The sequence below is a fragment of the Daphnia carinata genome, chromosome 3, assembly GCF_022539665.2.
Source record: "Daphnia carinata strain CSIRO-1 chromosome 3, CSIRO_AGI_Dcar_HiC_V3, whole genome shotgun sequence".
Classification (NCBI taxonomy): Eukaryota; Metazoa; Arthropoda; class Branchiopoda; order Diplostraca; family Daphniidae; genus Daphnia; species Daphnia carinata.
In genome coordinates, this window is record NC_081333.1 from 4,654,662 (window position 1) to 4,675,122 (window position 20,461).

General features: G+C 39.7%; 2 protein-coding genes across 4 annotated transcripts; one reads left to right on the top strand and one right to left on the bottom strand.

Moving 5' to 3' along the window:
* Positions 1–250: 250 nt before the first annotated feature.
* Positions 251–7,536, bottom strand: LOC130693036 (uncharacterized). 3 transcript variants are annotated; one of them, XM_057516143.2, is made up of 9 exons: positions 7,439–7,536; positions 6,797–7,352; positions 6,563–6,721; positions 6,397–6,506; positions 5,897–6,001; positions 4,230–4,300; positions 3,029–3,156; positions 2,595–2,844; positions 251–1,308 (listed from the first exon to the last, which is right to left on the bottom strand). In XM_057516143.2, exons 2-9 carry the CDS (start codon positions 7,182–7,184, stop codon positions 1,053–1,055), a joined length of 1,467 nt encoding a protein of 488 aa, XP_057372126.1. In that variant the 5' UTR covers positions 7,185–7,352; positions 7,439–7,536; the 3' UTR covers positions 251–1,052. The 3 variants fall into 3 exon arrangements, with proteins under 3 accessions (XP_057372126.1, XP_059350312.1, XP_057372128.1); XM_059494329.1 differs by having other exon boundaries at positions 6,797–7,509; XM_057516145.2 differs by lacking the exon at positions 3,029–3,156 and having other exon boundaries at positions 966–1,308; positions 6,797–7,514.
* Positions 7,537–14,452: 6,916 nt separating this feature from the next.
* On the top strand, positions 14,453–18,938 carry LOC130693045 (band 4.1-like protein 5). Its single transcript, XM_057516160.2, has 14 exons — positions 14,453–14,742; positions 14,801–14,948; positions 15,009–15,087; positions 15,147–15,244; positions 15,306–15,426; positions 15,499–15,586; positions 15,683–15,771; positions 15,830–15,931; positions 16,040–16,177; positions 16,244–16,908; positions 16,994–17,072; positions 17,145–17,241; positions 17,520–17,924; positions 18,073–18,938. Exons 1-14 carry the CDS (start codon positions 14,581–14,583, stop codon positions 18,232–18,234), a joined length of 2,433 nt encoding a protein of 810 aa, XP_057372143.1. The 5' UTR covers positions 14,453–14,580; the 3' UTR covers positions 18,235–18,938.
* Positions 18,939–20,461: the final 1,523 nt, after the last annotated feature.

Below are 20,461 nucleotides of genomic sequence, written 5' to 3' on the forward strand. Positions count from 1 at the left end.
GTCCGTCGGTGTCACGTGACCCACACACGTTCATGCCACCCTCCAAACTCGACAAAAAAGAACGACGTGTATCGCATCGTTCCACCCTGTATACCACTCGCTCTTTTTATTCACGGAACAAAGGACCCCTTACAAAAATAGGGTAAAAAAAAAAAATAATAATAAAAAAAGAAAAAAGAGTTTATAACCGCCCCCACTCACCGCAGCTCTACTGTCAGTCTACCACCAAACGAGCTGCGGCACCTGCTAATAGTGTGATTCCAATGTGTAATATTTTGAGGCCAAACAATTTACAGAATCTATCAGACGGGATTATCGATTTCGTCATAATTCATGTAAAAAGACTACAACGGTTGAAGACGATGCGAAAGGGCAGGTGAAGGCACCGTGTCAAAAGTAATTCTAACATGATCAATTCAATTTTACCGCCCATCAGTCCTATTAGGTAAGAAGGGCGGGAGAACAAAATAGAATACAAGAGAAATAGGGCACATGTGAAAAAAAAGAAGAGCCAGGCACGTAGAATTCACTGGCAAATGGCGACGGACGGTTAACTTTTTTTTTTTTTTTTAGATTGACACTTCATCGAAGAAACATGGGCTACAATCGTTCTACATAAATGGCATTCGATTCGCGTCGCAAAACAGTATCTATTGTTGAAAGTGGAGAAGTAAAAAATGATGTACGCACTCGAGGACTAGTAAATGAATGTGTGCAAACTAGACCAGCTTAGCAGGTATCCTTGCTGATAATGACATGCGGAAGAGCCTTTTCAACTCGCATTCAATAAGAAAAATACGCAATGGAATTGCAATGGCAGATCAACTCTAAAAGGGTTTTTTCCTTGGTTATCGTGAATCTTGACGGGTTCTATGAAACAGCTATCACTTACAAAAAAAAAAGAAATCCTAAGCTAATAACCTGGCGATTAAACAAGGTGCATTGTTCAAAAATTAGATTCGCCCTTTTCAAAGTCTCTTACGGTGTGGTAGGGCGAAACGTGTGGCGTTGAGCTATTTGATTTGGATTGATGCAAACGCTAGTTTGGGAAGTTATAGCTGAGTAATGGGTCCGACGACTTGGAGATAAGAAGGCAAGGAAGCGGGACCTTCCATTGACAATTGGCTTGCTCTACCGGAGTTGGAGTAAGTGCCGTATTCATTGGGCGTGGTGGAACAACTCGTCGCCAACGGTATGTTACTTTCAGTCGGCGAAGGCGGCACAGCTGAGCAATTGGATGAGCTCGTATTGTGGATCGTAGTCTGCATTTCCAATTTTTTCCTCAGAACCGAGACTAGTCGTTCCAACCTGTTCAATCAAAACAAGAAAATAACATTCATTTGTTTCTTTCCGTCTTCACGTCGAATCCTCAGCGGCACAGACGATGCAATTTTTAACAATCGAAACTAACTAAAAAAAAAAAAATCAATTATTCCCCCCGTTCATCCGAATCTCGTTTGGGAATTACATAGATAACGAGATGATCGACGAAAACTACAACAGCAATTCTAACCAGCAGTATAGCCTAGCCCCATTGTCGCCCCGCTTGAACTCATCCGGACTTCAAAGTGTATTGACTCATTGAAAAAGCAATGAAACTTTTTCGACAATTCTTTTCGTTAGCAACCAGAAGAAAGAAATGTAGCTTCACGCCATATCGATCGGACGAATTGGAGAATCTAGCAGCGCACAAAATGAGAAAAAAAAAAAAAAAAGAAAAGGGAAAGAAAGAGAAGGCTCGTCCAGGAGAGAAGGGTAGAACTTTATTGAACTCGTGCGCGCTCTCTTCCTCTACCGAAATCCCCTCGAGCGAGTAAACCGCCCGTAAGCATTGACAAAACAGAAAAAAGACTACTTGCTGCCTTCTATTATAAACCGACAGCGTTCTGTTCCTCGTCCTATCCTACCCTCTATTCCAGTTCCAGCAGCTCCCTCTGCTGTTTGAACAAGACGCAATATCAGTCGGAACTCACTTTCATTACAGCGTGACAAACTAGTTTCCCCTTGTCAAAGGCCACCACCCACTTACTGTTTAGAATCCCTCTCTATCTCTCTGCCTTCCACCCGCCCCGTTGCTTTTCCCTACACTTCAACGCTGCACTCAATCAAGCCTACAAGAAGCGATCGACTTCAAAATCCTCATTTGAAAGACGGCGAAAAACAAAAAATCTAAAGGAAAACCATTTCAAAATAGTTTTTAAATTGAAATAAAAAACACGTAAATAAAATAAATAAAAATATACCTATTTAATAACAAAAGAGAAAATGAAAAGAAAGGGAGATAAAAACACGTGCGTAGACATGTCAATTAACTACAATTAGGCTAAATAACCAACGAATCATGTTTAGGTGAAAACCAAACACAAAGAAAAACTTTACATCTGAAATGAACTGATTTCTACCTTGGCCAAATTGAACAACGCGAAAAAGGCTTAGCTTTTCTTCCTTTCAATTTGTGTTAAGTCGGTACGTTACTGGAGCTGATTGTCATCCCCACGGCCGTACAATAATACATACCGGTATAAGTTGCACAACGAATTGCTTAATAATATCACGACTATCAATTATATCTAAACGACGTATGTAAAACTTACTTGATGACACGGTCTTCCGAAAGACGTCGAGTGCCAATCGAATCCTGAAGCTGGTGTTCCAGTTGGCGTCGGTCGCGTTCCACTGTCGCCAATTGGATTTCTATGTCCCGCTTCAGTGTAGGCCCGACCATAGATGTCGTGTTCGGAATCAAGACGTTGCTGTTGGGCAGGTATGTCCGCCCTTCGGGAAGCTGTCGGCTGGTTGGATGGTGTAGATGCGCTAAACCTGAATTTATCAAACCAGTTCCACCTTCAGAGTGGGTTTGTCCAATTCCGAACGAAACGTAAGAAACAAAAAATGAACGTTAATATTTTAAAGGAACTTTGGATGGACGCAAGTGATAATGGCGGTAAGAAAACGAAACCCAGATACATGAAAGAGCGACATTTCATGACACAAATGAAGGAAAAGAAGCACAATTAACTTTTTGTACCATAGTGTTTGGAACTGGCAATATCAAGGTCTTCAAGCGATGGGGGATCCGACGTAGAAGGTGAAGTCATTGCAAACGAATGATTCCGGGATACTTTGTTGAATGTAAGTAAATCACCCATACACCGACTGCAAAACAAAGCCCATAAATAAAGAAGCATACACTGCGTGTTAACATCGCTGTACAAACACCCAAGGCGCTAATCAGAGGAATGCATGGCACATATTAAAGTTTAAACGCGAGTGGAAAGTAATTCATTAATTCAAGGTAAAAACCCCCATTTAACTCTGGATAATTATTCCCCACTGCTTACAAATAGACGTAACGTTTCATTTGTAAATAAAGCGATCCCGACTATATTAATATTAAAGCGCTTTGGGACCGAAAGATTTAAAAAGGTTTACTTATGGGGGTTTACTGGGCCGGTTTAAAAAAAAAAGGAGGTGAATCCCTCGCATCTTGAAAATGCTGGACATTCCAAACATTCATAATACCCTAATTGTAAGACACAATTAATGCGAGAGATAGCCATTTAGCTGTCATCGAAACAACATATTTCATACGTAGCTGTTCCATTTAAAAGAAAGAAAGTGAAAGCGAAACAAAATATTAGCTTCTGGATAATTTTAGGCCGAGTTCCCCGAAAAACTTAAATACCGTACCAGACACTAGAATAATTTACGACATGGCTATTTCTTGATCTTATGCGAACAGCACCCAATTAAGCACACAAAGCGTTTTTGTTTTTAAAAGTTCGTTCCCGATATTTCCATTGCTCCCCCCCCCCTAAAACACAATTCAAGAATTTGATTAAAGAAGAAACATGAACTGGACAATTGATAACAAAACCTTAGCCTTTAAGAACTATATCACATGAGGCAATCACTCCTGCGTCTTAGTCTATAGTAATTCCATATTTATAGAAAAATAAGCGGCTTCCGAAGCCCGAAGTGCAGGGAATGCACAAATGAAATCCATTGCTTTCTATGTCAAAATAATTATAGTAATCTCGCAAAACAAAGAAGTAATAAACAACATGGGAGAAATAGGACAAACAACTATTATTTTGCCTATCCGCAGATGTCTATACAGTTCATATTACTCCGAAAACCGAAAAACCTTGGTCAGCCCAACGAAGTAAAGTATACCGAAAGATCAAACATTGGACACGATTCGAAATTTATCGATTTCACGGACTGACCTGGTGTTCATGGGGGAGCGTTGCTCTGTGCTTTGTGGGCCATACGGCCCTTCCGGTGCCACGTTGTTCCACTGAATAAATAAAAACAAAAATTAATGAATAAACAAAAAACAAAAAAAACTGTACACTACAAAATAATGAGAAAAAATTGTTGTGGCAAGCACTCGGGACTGCCAAACCATTATTCATATTTATCTTGTCGCGAGCTATGATAACGTAAATTGGGGAGGATCCATTTAAACGCTATGTTTCTCTATTCCGACAGTGTTTCGTCTTGTAAAACTATGAAACCACAATTCATAAAGATTATTACATACAATCTTCTACTTTTTAAAAGGACGATGCTTTCATTTTATCCTTGCGTCACTGTGCTACGGGCAAGTCTCACGATTTCTTGCAAAAGAATAAGTTATTAATATTAGGCATCACATGGCACTGACTGTCGGTGGGAAAATCTTCCTTTTCCATGGGATGCCGAACAAACAACCGAGAAAGAGAAACCCAGCAGCTAATGGAAACGGGCCCGAAATCAAAAACGCTTACCACTGCCCCACATCATAACCAGGCCTCATACTTTCTTGCCACATTCACCCCGATTATTGCGACAGGCGCGTCTGTTTCCACGTTCACCTTCTGGCGACGGGCGGAAAGCTTTCCCTGCTCCGAATTTCGTAATTAGTTTAGACAAAAACTGATGAACTCCCCTTTAACTGGAAATAGTGAATAGTGTGCCACCTATAAAGCAAAACATGAACTGTTCATCCACCATTCCGCTTTTGAACAGATTCAAACATTAACTAACGAAACTCCATTAGCATTTGCATGTGATTTCTCAGAAAGTAAATTTTTCTTTGCGTTAGCATAAATAAAAATCGACCTAGATGAGGGAACACTTAAAGCCCTTTCTCTCCTCCCCCAACCAGAAAACGGAAAACAAACTAGGACGACGACCGGTGCGGAAATCCGATACGCCAGAACACTGCCCTGGATATTAAAAATAAAAAAGGAAGGGGGGGGGGGGAGATTGAGCAAAGAGAGTGCTAATATTGACAATGCTCAACAAGAAAGGTCAACCTCCCTTCCCGATGGACAACCGGGAGACGCAAACAGACTCTCACATTCACAACGCATACATTGGGTTGAAACTTGAACTTGCGTACACACATCTCCAACCGTAGGTGGAATGAAGTACAGCGTTATTTTTGTGCAAGATCCTAGTTTAACCTTATAATTATGGTTAATTTCTGCTAAAAACATTTGTCTTTAGCCGATTGCTTACGCTATGCGCGATCACAGCTTAAATGTTAATAGTTAGGCGTGGATAGTTGACACTTAAAGCCTACCGCAGTAACTGAATAATGACCTCTCCGTAACATTCGCAACGAAATTTACATTACAATCTAACAGCCTAACTGTAATATGCTAACCACAACGAAAAACACAGCAAAATGCCCTTAAACGAAGGTAAAAGAATATTGCCATCTAATTTTTAATGTTCTCATGAAATGCAACGAGGATAGAAATCTGAATATGAGGGCTCAATGGCTGTCATTGACATAGCGAACTCTTTTAGCCTTAATCATCAACCACACCTTAATAAATTTAAACGCTCTTTTAATCACTTAAAACGATTACCACCTATACATCGGGAAATTGCTAATAATTACCTGAGCATTCCGAAGCCGCTGGATTTTCTTTTCAGTTGTTTGCAATCTGGAAATCAACGCTTCTCGTTCTCTCAGCAACGAATCCTCAGGGTCGTCGGAATCGAACTAAATAATTTGGTGGAAAAGAAAGCGTTTTAGAAAAAGATTGACTTCAGCTCTACTCTAGGTTTTCCACCTTATACAATCTATGCGATTTCATGTAAAACGAAAGTTTTTGCATGAACAATGCCAATTTCTTTAAAATAACGAATTATAATATGAAGAACTCAACGTATTAAACATGCGATGAATTCAATGGATTTCATATGTGTGACTAATATTTTAGGTCATGATGGGAAAGTAATAGATGTTAAGTAAGCTGGAAGAAAAATGATTTGAGATAGTATTCCATTTGAACCTTAAGTTTTTATCACTAGCTAAGCTGACTTGGTATGATTCACCAATGCAAGCATTTTTAATAGAAGATACGTTGAAAAATGAATGTATATACAGGCATTTACTTTGTTTGATGCAAAACTGCTTCTCCTTCCACATGACTCTCCTGATTTACTCCAATTGGAAAGTACATCACTTCTGATGTGATGAGCTTCATACAGCTTCCTTACAAGTGCTATGAAAAAAGAATGACATGACATGCAGCACAATGATGGAGCCAGTGAATTCTACCTGCCATAGAACCTGGCTGATGTTCATTGCTGTGTTGTTGGGTTAAATGGAGTTTCATGTTTGCCTTATGGAGCTCCAGACAAAGTTGCCTATTAAAGTCACGGGCAGTTTTTAGCTCTTGAAGCAAATTGTTCAACATCCTATCTTTACTTGCTTCATCTAGATTTTGAAAGTTGAAAAGCAAACAGATGGCTAACAGTTATGAATTTGCTTATTTTTTTGTGGGTTTTTTACCAATGCGTTGATTTTCAGAATGGTTCCATTTTTCTTCAAAGGGCACATACACTTTACTCTTGTGGGAGTGGAAGGGTTTTCCATCATTATCAGTATCACATATTCTTGGCCCAGGGTCACTGAATCTTCGTGAAGGCTTTGTGTTTCCAAATACTGACGTGATGTCTTTGTTAACCTTAGGCTTGGGTGGAAGACTCCCAAAATTTTCCACAGGAAACCACTGGGCGTTAAGCTGTGGAGTCACGAAATGAAGTGGAATAGGGAATGCAAGCTGTTGGGCAGGATGTTGCCAAGGCATAGCCATTCCGTAAGACCAAACTGCAGGATTAGATGAAAACCCTGTTCGGTGTTCTGGAACCAATCTATAGCCATCAGTGGAGGGAAGCATGGCCTTATTACCAGCGATAATCAGAATAGTTCAAGGCCCTATCCAATTAGTTTCCTCAAACTGGATCCAGATGAAACTGAAACAGCTACCCAAATGTAGGAAAGAGCACCCGAGGTTGTTGACATTCGATAAACGAACCTATTACGACATGTCATGCAATAGCTTGAACTGCTAAAATTGATGGGGAACAATGTTTACTTTTACGTTGAAAGCTCACAAATTAATAAGAAGGTTTAAAAAAATGCGTTACGTACGAAATGCTGCATTATTCTTCTTTAAAAAGGCCCTAACTTTACTAATCTGTTCAGTAACTTATCGCCGCTTTATTTACAACTATACTCGACAAGTCTTATATCATAGTACGTCAAATATCAACTATCGAAGTTTCTTGCAGTAATACTAGTAGAATAGAAATCCAACGCATAGAAATTACTACTAGTTTAACCCAATAGATGGCGTCTTAGCTATAGAGAAAACCAGTATAGCCTTAGTTGGCGCGCCAGTGTTTTGCGCATTGTTCTGCCGAATAAGGAAAAGGTTTCTTCGAATAAGAATAAGAATAACATACTGCAATGTAACAATGACATAATAACGAAATGAACGGAAATTTTAAGAATGAAGAGTAAAAATAATGAATAAAAATTCATATTATAAGAATTGAGAATATTAATAAATTTATTTATATTTTTATTTCGAATAAGTTTGGTATAAATTTTCGAATAAAATGACTAATCTTGGTTTTAAAAAGTTTACGATTGTTTTTTTCAAAGACAACAAACAATATATGAGGCCTCATTGTATTTCTCAACAAGATAAACTGAATCCGACGAGTTATACAAATACAAATGAGGCTTCCCACTGACTAGTGCCCCAGAATCTTTTCCCGTCGTATACGAAACTTTTCGCCATCTTGAAGGCAACGTCAACACAGGACCCATATCAACCGTAAGGCAATACATTAATTTTAAATTAAAGTTAACTGTTAGGATAGTGTAATGTCTGATAAATAATTCTATCCTTCTTAAAAAATATGAATATGGGAGATACTAGTTATCTTAGGAATAGTAGAAATTGGCATAAATAGGACTCCGTTACCACCCCTGATGTGTTATCAACAAGAAAGCTTGATATTAGAGGATTTTTTATGCCAATTGATTACGTATAGTAGGTAAAACGTTAAATAAATTATTGGTACTGATGTCCCGACCATTCAACTGGAGGGTGTGACCACGCTGATAGGAATTGACGTCGCAGAAGCTCGCGATCGTGCTACAATGGATGGGCCCATTGCCTTCAATACACCGTTTGGGTGGTGTTTGGGTAGTCAAACAGGCCCGCCGCAGGACGTACTCCCGTTCGTCGTTCATTTGGTAACAGAGGAGCGTCCCGAAAACCTAAACGAGTTATTCAAGAAACTCTGGCAGCTCGAGGTAAAAAATGTAGACATGGAGCAGCCTGTTCCGTCCGAAGACGATCTACGCGTAAGACGAATGCTCGAAAATTCATTTTTCATGTATTGGTAATCGGTATCAAGTCGGTTTAATGGAGAAAGCCGACGAATTAAACCTAACCAACAAACGAGTGTCTGCATTGAAGAGGCTTTAGCTTCGCACTCGGAAGACGATTTCATCGAAACGCTGACTCCGCCCGAAAATACGATGCATTGGTAAAGGAGGACCCAAGAAGCACGGAAGGAGTCGAACAAGACGTGGTATTTATCACATCACGGGGTCGTGATCCTGTCTACCTCATCGACAAAAATTGGAGTTGTATTCGATGGAGCTGCCGAGTTTGGTGGTACATTAATTAATCAAAATTGACTTCGAGGACCAAACTTACTTATTAGCTTGCTCGGTATGTACCTGTTTCTGGCTTAACCTTGTACCAGTCGGAGCGAACATCGGGAAAATGTTTCACCAGATAAAAGTTCACGAACAAGACCAAGCAGCCCTGGCAGTAGTTCAGCTCCGTTGACGTACCAGATGACCGTTCACGTATTTGGAGCAGCATCCTCCCCGACGACCTGTATATTCGCCCTCAACCGAACGGCGGATGATCTTCGCGATCAGTATCCAGAGGCAGCGGACAATGTTCGACGGAATTTCTACGTTGACAACTACCTCAACTCATTTGACTCCGAAGATGAGACAGTAAAATGGGTCCGTCAGATGAGAAGGAAGACCCTTCTCTAATTAGGCGGATTTAACTGAACGATGCGGACGTCATCATCGAGAACTGTGATATCAGCCTTACGTGATTTCCGGCTTGCCTACACCTACACTGGACCTCGACCTGGAAAGGCTTTCCATTGAACGAACATTTGAGGTGTTAACATTCAAGATCAGAAAGTCGTCGGACAATGGCGTTCTCACCAAGAGAATCTTCTTAAGCATTATCTCCAGTGACTACGATTCGTTAGTACTCGTCACCGCTGTTGTCTTCCTAATGAAATCTTTGATTCAAGACATCTCGACGAAAGAGAAAAGGGTTTGGCTGGGATGATTCGTTACCCGAGGAATTGTGCCAATGATTCTTTCTCTGGTACGAACATCTTCAAAATCTGGAGTCGGTGCCGAGATGTTTCCGATTTCAACGTGGAGGTTGGACATAGCAGCATCTTCATGCGCTTCCTGATGCAAGTTCAAAAGGCTTCGGAACTGTGGCCTGCTTCCGTTCCGTTTTCGTGGTCCAGTCGATAAACGTGTAATTTGCCATGTCAAAAACGCACGTTGCCCCGGTAAAAGTTCTCACGATTCCCAGGCTGGAATTACAAGATACTACGGTAGAGGGTCTAAATTTAGCCCTCATAATTTGTCGGGGGCTCGAAATCAATCTACGGCAAGGAACCTTCCATACGGACTCTCACTGAGCAACGTTGGCCAAACGTTAACCTATCGAATCTTAAGAATAGCCGTCGCCGAAGTTTCACCCGTTCTAAACGCACGGCCACTAACACAGCTCGGCATAGACCCAGAAGACCCTGATCTATTAACACCCAATCACTTTCTGTGTGTTGTAGTTTGTCCCTACTTTCCCCTTCAGATGCCAGATTTGTAAAGTGTGGACGTCACTACCAAACAACTTTTGCAAAGCCAAGACATCCTTCCACCTTTCTGGAATAGATGGCTACTCCGTTCCACACCTGGCGAAAAGAAGGAAAATCAACCGGACGTTACTGTGGAAGACCTAGTCCTTGGGATTCAACCAAATACCTTACGTTGACAGTGGATTTTAGGCCATGTACTCGAAGTTATTCCCAATCCCATAGACAATGTTGTTAGGGTAGGGAAAGTAAAAGTTATTAATCACCCAGGGCCATGTATTCGTCCGGTGACAAAACTCTGTGGTTTGGTTTATGCCAAAGAACAAGAAGTTTACGTGAAAAGGAGCAAAATGTGTCTTTAATAGCATAAATTTTCCGTATTGGGATCTTGCAATCTGTAAATATTGTACAAATATTTGAGCTTGAAACGTCATGAAAATGTTAAAATCAACGAAAGAATGTGAACGTAAATATGTGCAAAACTTGTAAAATTAAAACGCTGGTGTGAATTTAGTAGACTTCAACTTGCCTAACAAAGCCTAGTGTAGTGTTCCACGAACTACAGCGCCACCTATATTTGAGTTCAAATATAGGGAAAAGACCAAAGCTATTATCTGAAAGCTCGTTTTCTGTTTAGTACCATGTAACATCCGAAATAAAGGGAAACTGTTTAGCCTCGAAGGTCAGCAAATGGCACTCAGTTTAAAGTGTGAACAGGTTCAAAGTTGAACTCCTCTAGTCAACGTTCTTCAAATGGCAGAATATCCGCCCCCATCCGCTGCATCACTAAAGGAAAAATTGAGACAATCTCGTGAAAGTGAAAAAGAGTATACGTCCATCCTCAAGGATAGTTTTACGCAAGCTTTACATGCGAGGAAGGTGGCCACAGAAGCAATGTATGCCCAACAGCGTGTCGTGCTGCGCCTCAGCGAGGAGATCGACAACCTCAACCAAGACCTCGTCAACGTCCACGTACACTTTACAGCCGAGAGAGAGACCTTAATGAGTGGATACATTGGGTCACTCTTACGTCAAGTTCGGGAAATGGCGACTGACTCCCAGATATCCACATCAGTCGCCCACCCAAACGGACCACACTATGTTGTGCCCAAACATACACCTATCATTTCCTGCTTCTTGAAAACCCACATCGAAATGATCAAACGATCGACGGGATGTAAAAGGCGGATTGCGGAATGTGTGGACTTCATGACGCTGACGAATCAAGATCGCCTGGAGCTCTTGTTTTCCCAGCATCGATGTTTCGGGTGTTTCTTGCCGCTAGCGGTTGCTGGTCACACCAAACTGATTGATTGCCGTCACCCTCGCCATTGTTCCCTCTGCAATTCGTCAGAACACCACCAAATCCTTTGCGGATCTCGGAGGGCCTACAAAGGGGTACTCCGTAAGGAGAATTGACGTCCACGTTGGAAGACCCAACATCAACTGGCAATTTTTAAGTTATTTTGTTTCGCAATTCAGTTCTTTCTTCGTTCGTTACACCTGTAAACACGTGAACCCGCTGTCACCTATGGTGCTGCCCCCACAGGCAGTGCTGTAGGAGGCAAAGGTCTGCTTGTAATTATGGTATCATGCCTTTTCTTGTCCGGTAGGTTGTCTCACAGTAAAAGTCGTCAAGACGAGTCATCGGAGTCCTTTGTTTTCCTGTTTCATTTTGTCTACCCCATTAGAAATACAATTGAAATTCAATTCTCAAACAATAATCCTTTTCAATTCATTTAATATCATCCTTCGTCACATGTTTTTCTTGCCACTCTTTCCATGCACGTAGAGTGCCGAACACAAATCACATTTTGTGCAGACGTGCTTCAACAGATTCTCTATCGGCTTGCGTTTTTAAAATTCTAAAATCCCAAAACAAAATGTGCATTTTTGCAATGTTGAAATTTTATACCTGCATTTTTAAATATGATGCAATTTTTATTTCTGCCAAGGGTTTCACACAGTTAAAAAGCAACGTATCTTTAATACTCATCCTCCCCCCCCCCAAAAAAAAAACTATTTGAAATTAGTTTGGGTTTTAAATACTGCAAAAACTGTACTAATCGCATTCAAATTAAACTACCCAAGGAATTTGCAACAAATTTACTGGACTGTTACTTACCTTGGAGCATAATACCGTTGCGCAAATAAAAAACAAAATGTCTAGACCCACCGATCCATGCTTTGGTTTCTCACCTGATCCACCCTACCCTTTTAAAATAAATAATTAGACGCGTTCCCCTACCAATAGATGGCTTTAACATTAAATCCCTGTTCGGATTTTTGTTCAGGATTCTGCACTTACTTTTTTGCTGTCGGAAGATTTTTGTTCGGTGAGTGAATAGGCCCTTGAAACCGTTGATTACCGATGGTTTCAGTTGACCAGCTTAGATCGTGGCCGTTGTAGTTTCTGCCCATGATGAGAGGACTTTTGCTGGAGGAGGTGAAGAAAGGAAATGCCATATAAATTTTTCTCCAAGTGAGCAGTAAATAGAACATCTATGATTTTCTTTGATGAAATGGAGACAGATCTTCACAATTCGGAAATTGTAGGAGAGGTATTCTGATAGTCGGCCAGTCTTTTCCCACAAGGAGGGAGACACCTCCGCCTCATCCACTTGGTCGGTTGATCAAGCGGTTTGTATAGTTTTGGAAGGTGGTAGTATAATTGCCGCTCTAGTTTGTCCCAAATAACATGACAATATCAGGTTTTTTGGACGACAAGTACGCTTTGAATTCTGATAATTTTTTCCGTCACATGCTGCGTCCCTTGAATTGTAGAAGTGTGAACTTAAGCATTTGCGATGTCTTGTTGGCTGGCCCCAATGGCCGCTTAGCACTCAATCGATGTCCATGACTGAATATATATCGTAAGAGTGGGGAGAGTTGCGGGCAGGTGTCGTGATGACGTTGATTCTATCGATTTCTTTCCGCATTGGGGACTGATGTCTTGGGTTGTGGTGAACAGGTTTCCCTGTTTAGGTCACCCTTGAATCATTTGCTCGAGTTACGTAGGCTTTAAGGTTAACGTTACAAGTGCATAAGCGAGAATGCCTGTATCTGGGAACAAGGAATCCGATTGCCCAAACCGTGCTCATGAATTTACCGGGTGGGGATGAATATACATATTCGTAACATATCCTTTGAAGTCTACTAGCAAGGCTGGTACAGTCAAGTCTCAATAAATAAATTTTTAATCGTTTGTGCTACATGCTTGCGTGGGCGAATATCAATAATGCTGAAGAAGTGAAGAAGACCACGTTGCCAAGGTGGCATTCCCTACAGCCATTACCACTTTTTCCCGAAACATTTTCAGCTGACTTTCTTACCGTATATCCAGGCAGTTTTTTATTACAGAATTTTGGAAAAATTATTGAATTTATTTGAGTCTTCCGCTTTCCCTACCACAAGTTTCAACTACACAAACGGAGTTCGAAGTGCGTCATTTACTGCAGCTCTAGAAGTACGTAGTAGTCCAGTTGGTATAGCACTGACATTTTCGTTGCACACTGACCACTTAAAACCACTGCTTAAATGTTCATTCACTTTTTGACAATATCTAATTCCGATATTATCCCGCATTTTTCTTTCCTAAAATACAAAAGCAAGGACTGTCATTTCATTTATTTTTGACACCGCCCTTGGTTACTATGACTGATAGTTATGCAAGTGATCAAGTGCTATTGCCATTACAATACGGCATTCGCGTAAATTCTATAAAAAATCATTTAAAGAGAAGAAATAAAACTGTTCTTTGTGGAACCGACTGACAGCGCAATCTGTGTGGATAGTATACCCTTGCTTTCCAGTTGGTTTCATGTCAAATGTCGTCATTAGGATTTCACAGCTTCCGGTTTCTTAGGAAGCAAGGTATAGAATTTTACGATTGCCGGTCCATAAGGTGGTTTCTGTGTACGAGAGGAGAGATGTCTCATCCCAAGTCACTTTACTGAAAAATTTTACTGAAAAGAAAGAAATAAAAAAAACAGGATGTGGAAAACCGACATCTCTTGTACAAATTGCTAAAATGCATGCAAGGGGAAGGATACATCTTAGGTGTTATTAATAGACGATTACTGGTGTTTGAGTCTCCTCGTGTTGTTTAAAGTTTAAAGACTTGAAATACTACGCATTCTTTGTTTACACACAGAATGTTTCCATTATTTATGGGACGTCATGAAATAGGGCGTATTCCGCCAACCTTTTCAGTTTGTACATTGCGCCGCCTAGTTTCAAGAGGGTTCAACTTCTGGAACTGTTTTCTCGAAAGGGCTACAGGCGTGATTATACCTACTCTGTTCTTTGACAGATTTTGTTTTTTATTCGTCGAATGAGTTAAATGTGTCAGAAATGCTGAGGTTTTTAAGTCGCAGGAAAAGCAAGTCGGATAAAGGGTTGAGTAATTCAATCAAAAACCCATCTCAGGCGACTCAACCAGTGAAACCAAACAAAAATATTATCGTATGCAAAATCATTGTTCTTGACGGGTCTGACCTAACAATCGAGCTACATGTAAGAGTTCGTATGGTTATACTTTCTTTTACCATTATTGACTTTTGAATTTCCAAAGAAAAAAGCATATGGATCAGAACTGTATGAACAAGTATTTTATTCCCTGGATCTGATCGAAAAGGATTACTTTGGCTTACAGTATACTGATGTCAACCATGTACAACATTGGCTGGATCCTACTAAAGCAATTAAGAAGCAAGTCAGAAGTAAGCTATAATTTTAAATCATATTTTTATAATCTGCTGATGTATGTAATTTATTTTTAGTTGGACCACCTTACACATTACGTTTGAGAGTCAAATTTTACTCATCTGAGCCAAATAGTCTGAGAGAGGAATTAACACGGTAAAGTTATGCCATTGTCTTTCTTTGTTATCAATTTTTCTAAATTACTTCTTTTACAGGTATCAGTTTTTTCTGCAACTGAAACATGATATCCAGTCAGGTCGTCTAGAATGCCCATTTGACACTGCAGTCCAGCTAGCCGCTTGTTCATTACAATGTATTATATTAGACACATAACATACATTACTAGAGACTACTTTTTTCCATTTTATATCCAGCTGAACTTGGAGATTATGACCCAGTGGTTCATACACCAGCATTTGTAAGTGAATTCCGTTTTGTCCCTGAACAGACAGAAGACATGGAAATTAAAATAATAGAAGAATACAAAAAAATGAGGTACTTTTTAATTAAATACCTTTCCTGTCAACCATAAGTTCTGTGTTAATTGCTTGTTGGCATAAATTAAAGGGGCCAAAACCCAGCTCAAGCTGAACTGAATTATTTAAATAAAGGCAAATGGTTGGAAATGTATGGAGTTGATATGCATACCGTCCTAGTATGTGAATTGTTATTATTATAATTTTTTCTTCTTAACTTTATTAAATTAATGTTTCCTAAACATTCCTATGGATACTCGTTATGCGTGATATAGGGAAAGGATAGCTGTGAATATTCATTGGGATTAACACCAACTGGCATATTGGTTTTTGAAAATCATCAAAAGATTGGATTGTTTTTCTGGTTGGAATTCCATTTATGTTCATTCTGTTTCATGTGATATAATCAAATTGTGTTTCAGGCCGAAAATCACCAAACTGGACTTTAAAAAGAAAAAACTGTCGGTAATTGTTGTTGAAGATGACGACGAGGGTCGAGAACAGGAACACACATTCGTTTTTAGGTGAGTGGTTTTTATGATCTTTTTTTTTTTTTGAGAAGTATAATTTAATAGTGAAAACCACATACCATATTAATTTTATCATGTATTTTTGTATAAATGATTTTTAAGGCTTCATAATGAGAAGGCTGCCAAGCATTTGTGGAAATGCGCCGTTGAACATCATGCGTTCTTTCGTCTTAAAGGACCAGTCAAAGCGCACAACACACGGCAAAATTTTTTTCGTATGGGTTCCCGCTTTCGTTACAGGTTTAAATGCATAACCAAAATCCATGGCATCTACACTTCTATATCCGTACATTTTTCATTTTAAAGCGGACGCACGGAATATCAAACCACCCAGACCAATCGGGCTCGAAGAAGCGTTCAGTTTGAAAGACGTCCAAGTCAACGGTACGCTCGTCGACAATCACATGTCGTTCGCGAAAGGCAGCAGCGAGATCGAACTACTGAAGAAGTTGCAGCTAAAAGCGTTCCTTCATCCGCAACAGGAACCTCGCCTACGAGTGTCACAGCATGTCAATCTGAACCTGTCTACAAACCGTTGGCAGAAGTTGATCAAGATTTGATCATTCTTGACAGTAGTCATGAAGAAAGCACTTTGAGTGCTAGTGCTTCGAATGGCTTAATCGTTGGGCTGAGTAAGAGCCCGCAACTCCATGCACGTTCATTACTGAAATCTCCCGAAGCAGATCATAAGCCGCGTTTCAAAGACCAAAGTCTTGGTGATGATGGTGGATCTGCTTCCGCAGAAGATTTGGAAGAAAACAGATTAGACACTTTGATGAAAATTTTAGCTAAAGAGTCAACATCTGTACAATTGGAGGAAGCGAACGAGAAGGGAAAAATGGAAATGGCGTCCCATTTTAAACTTAACACCCTTCTTATAAATATTCCGAATAACCAGACCCACAAATCGAGTAATCAAGGCTCAGCTAAACCACTTGCCCCAGAACAACTCAAGTGTAATATTTTAAAAGGTAATTTTTTTATTTTAATCAGTAACCATTGAGAAGACCATTCAGTGTTAAGCATATCTATGTCTACACAATTTTTTAATCATAGCACGTGCTGATGAAGAACGGAAGAAAGCTCCGACTACCGTGAATTTGGATGTGGGCAGCCATAGCAAGCACACAGATGGGTCCGTGATATAATTCACATTCTTAATGACTTCAAGACCGTAATTTATATTCTCGTGTCTTTCCCAATATAGAGGAGCCATCGCTTCTGAGTTGAAGCAGTCCAACAGTGGTTCAGTTGGTGGAGTGAAAAATGATTTTTGCAATAACGTCGCAACTTATGTTTCTGTGGTAGGTGTATATTAATTAATTGTTTAAAAATCGTAGTTCTAATGTGTCATGGTAATAAGACGTATTTCATGCGATTAGCTTTTAAAATACTAATTTACATTAATCTTTTCGCAGACATTAGAAATCTTCCCTCGCGTCTAACCCCAGTTGAAATTTCTAAATTAATTAAACTTTTTACTTGTTGAATTCTTTTTCTTACATTAGTGCTTCAGTTTTTTGTGTTTGCTATGTATCGTCGTATTAATTTGTGATTGTCTGCTTCTTTGTCCTAACTGAAGGGAGGAGACAAATTAACTCTGCCTCTTCATGAGAGTGATAGAACTTCAGATGACTCAGCTGCTGTGATTTTAAACGTTGCAACCCCATCACCAACTTCACCGCAAGTGAACAGCGATCCTAGCTCCATCGAATCTCCTACAACTCCTGTCACCTTAACGCATTTCCAACAATCAGTTAAAGGAGAAATTGAAAAAAAGACAGTTCCAGAGTCAAATAACCCGTTCAGAAGTTCTCCCACAAGCTCCCCTAGGCTGAGAACTATGTCTTCGAAAAACCCATTTGTAGTAGACGCTCTTAACAGTAATCCTTTCTTGTTGCGGTTGGCAAGTCCTGACCTCAGCAACCGTGCAGCTTCATCGGCAGTTGCTTGCGAATCTCCATGTCCTGAGATAATTTCCCAAACGGTAAGCTAGTTAGCTGATGTTTTTCTACCTTTTTTTTTTTCATGGACACTGCATGTTCGTTGTCCATTGGTGCCCTTTCGTTCTTATTTTACACTAATAACGTAATTCTCTTTTACCATCATTCATAAATATTCTTAAAAATTTTTAGGTGACGGAACCGCCTGTTGTTGAGGACACACAGGCTGTTGGAGTGCATTCTGATGTAGTCAGCAGCAGTCCAACACAACTATCTCCATGGCACGTTCCAGAATCAACCTTACCCAAGCCATCTTCCATTGTAATGAAGCGAACTGTGGTTACCGAACTTTAATGGTCGGAGTTGCACTTGCTTTATTTGCCCATTGTAAATATTCCTTTCTTTATTCTCCAGATGCTTCAATAATGTCCTCGCCCGACACGTTTTAAGATTCAAATGACCTCTTATATGTAATGAACTTTACCGTAACAAGCCTTTTACTATAGTTTAACGTGTGGCATACGTGTGGCATATAAGAGAGTGCTACCGTCCTATAGTTTAAACAGCAATAATAATTACCCGTTAGTAAACGTTAGGCACTTCGTTTATTCGTAGACAACCCTACGTCCGTGTCCTTGGTTGAAACGGTTTGCCATCCTTACCTTGTGCACTGGTTCGCACTTTTTTTAAAATTTTTTTATTCTACAGACGATGTCTATTCCTCGTTTATGTGCTGTATGTTTAAAAATATCATAACCAATTCCTGTTCCGTCCCCATGCTCCTTGAGAGTTTCCTCCATTAACTGTTTGCAGGTTTCTACTTTATCCGTCCAACAGCGGCAATGCGGATCGCGGTTGCCTGCCTCATTCACTTACAGTTGTGTGTGACACTTCGTATTATACCATATGTGTGTCAGACAAAAGTTTAATTATTAAATCGTAGCCTCAGTATTGGGTGCATAGTGGTCTGCCATTGCTTGTTTTTTTTTATCATGTTTCATGCCTAAAGCTGGTTCCATTAGTTATTTCTTCATAATACACTGGAGTTTCTGTATCAATGGGTATGTAATGTACTGCGAATCTTCTGTTAATACTCGAGTCTAACTCTAGTTCGAACCCATGCACCATCTTTTAATTAAATCATTCTGGTGAAATACCCTGTATAGTTGAACCTGATCTATCATCCCTCGATTCGTCCAGTGCTTTAGGCCGGGGGTGTAAAACTCCGAAGAATCTCGTACATTTGAACAAGAATTAAAGTTTTTCCCCTGAAAAAATCACAAAATATTAAAAGTTAGTTAGTAGTCAAAAAAAAAGAAAAAAGAAATTTACGTACAGTGTGCAGTATTGATGGAGAATTACATAGTTCGGGCAAACTAATCACGATTCATTTGCTCAAAAATCACAAACGAATCACTTCTTGATTCGATAAATTTTTTTCCATTCCAAAGATGTCAATTAACGAAACTCCAACTGATGTAGAATTGTTACCTCCAATTTAGGAAAATATGACGTTCAAGGGGATATCCATAAGCTTCCACATATGGATATCTCCCGCACTGTTTCTTTTTTTGTTTTTTTGTTTTTTTGTCCAGGTTTGTGTTCTTTAAAATTCAACATCTCTCATCTAGATCTGTTCACTTTTTTTTTTTTTTACCTTTTTCCTTGTTTAAAAACCTGACGACTCTAGGTAATAGGGTAAAAGCGCAACTTCGGACACAGGGTAGTTTCATCAACGTAAACAATGCTAAAATGTTTTTAAATTTTAGACTTAAGTATGATTTGTTAATTTTCCAAGATTTAATTTTTTGAAACTCAAATCCAAGCATAATTAATGCTTGTTTTGAATTTTGTAAAGCTAAGTAATATATATTTTCTTAATTCCCTTTTTTCTAGCTTACTTTAATTTCAATTGCTTGGTTCTCATAAGCTAAACGGCAAGCCTGCGGTTTCATAGCTTGCGCAAGTTAAATTTTAAGCCCACCGACGCTACCCCCCAGAATTCAAGCTAACCCAAACGTATCTCTTACTATTTGCAAGCTAACGACGGGGAAGCTTGATGAAGCCAGGATCGGACATCGCCAAAATTCAAGTTTACCATTCCGTACGGGTGTTAGGCCAGCAAAACATTCTCAACTAAGTCGGCATTCCCCGGCCTGGCTTGGGGTGCCTCCCTACTCAACCTACGCCATCCAACGGCTGGTATATACAACAATACACAATGACATCTAGGGGTTGCAGGTGAATACACGATAAAAGGATAGAAAAGGGTGCGTGAAATATGTCATTTCGCTATTCAAACCATACAAAAAATGGTTGGGGTAATAACAGTTTAAGACATGTTAAACGACAAAAACAATTGTTTAAAAAATAAAAAATAAAACTCTATGTTGGTATGTAGAAATTGGTATCATGGGAGCGTATATAAAAAAAGAAAGAATACATCCTCGAAATATTTGCCAATGGAATGTTAATTTAAGAGGAATCTTTATGATTTATAATTTCGGGCATTACGCCATACTTGCGGTAGGTTTAATTCGATTTTCTCGTTATTTCATGAAAATGTGCCCGGAATTATCGG

Bases quoted from the DNA above. Each gene is read 5' to 3' on its own strand.
- LOC130693036 (XM_057516143.2), bottom strand. From the start codon at position 7,184: ATGCTTCCCTCCACTGATGGCTATAGATTGGTTCCAGAACACCGAACA. The intron at 6,722-6,796 runs GTAAAAAACCCA...TTCAAAATCTAG, and splicing joins TTCTGAAAATCAACGCATTG to ATGAAGCAAGTAAAGATAGG. The intron at 2,845-3,028 runs GTACAAAAAGTT...CCCACTCTGAAG, and splicing joins TGCCAGTTCCAAACACTATG to GTGGAACTGGTTTGATAAAT.
- LOC130693045 (XM_057516160.2), top strand. From the start codon at position 14,581: ATGCTGAGGTTTTTAAGTCGCAGGAAAAGCAAGTCGGATAAAGGGTTG. The intron at 14,743-14,800 runs GTAAGAGTTCGT...GAATTTCCAAAG, and splicing joins ACCTAACAATCGAGCTACAT to AAAAAAGCATATGGATCAGA. The intron at 16,178-16,243 runs GTTTAAATGCAT...TTCATTTTAAAG, and splicing joins GGTTCCCGCTTTCGTTACAG to CGGACGCACGGAATATCAAA.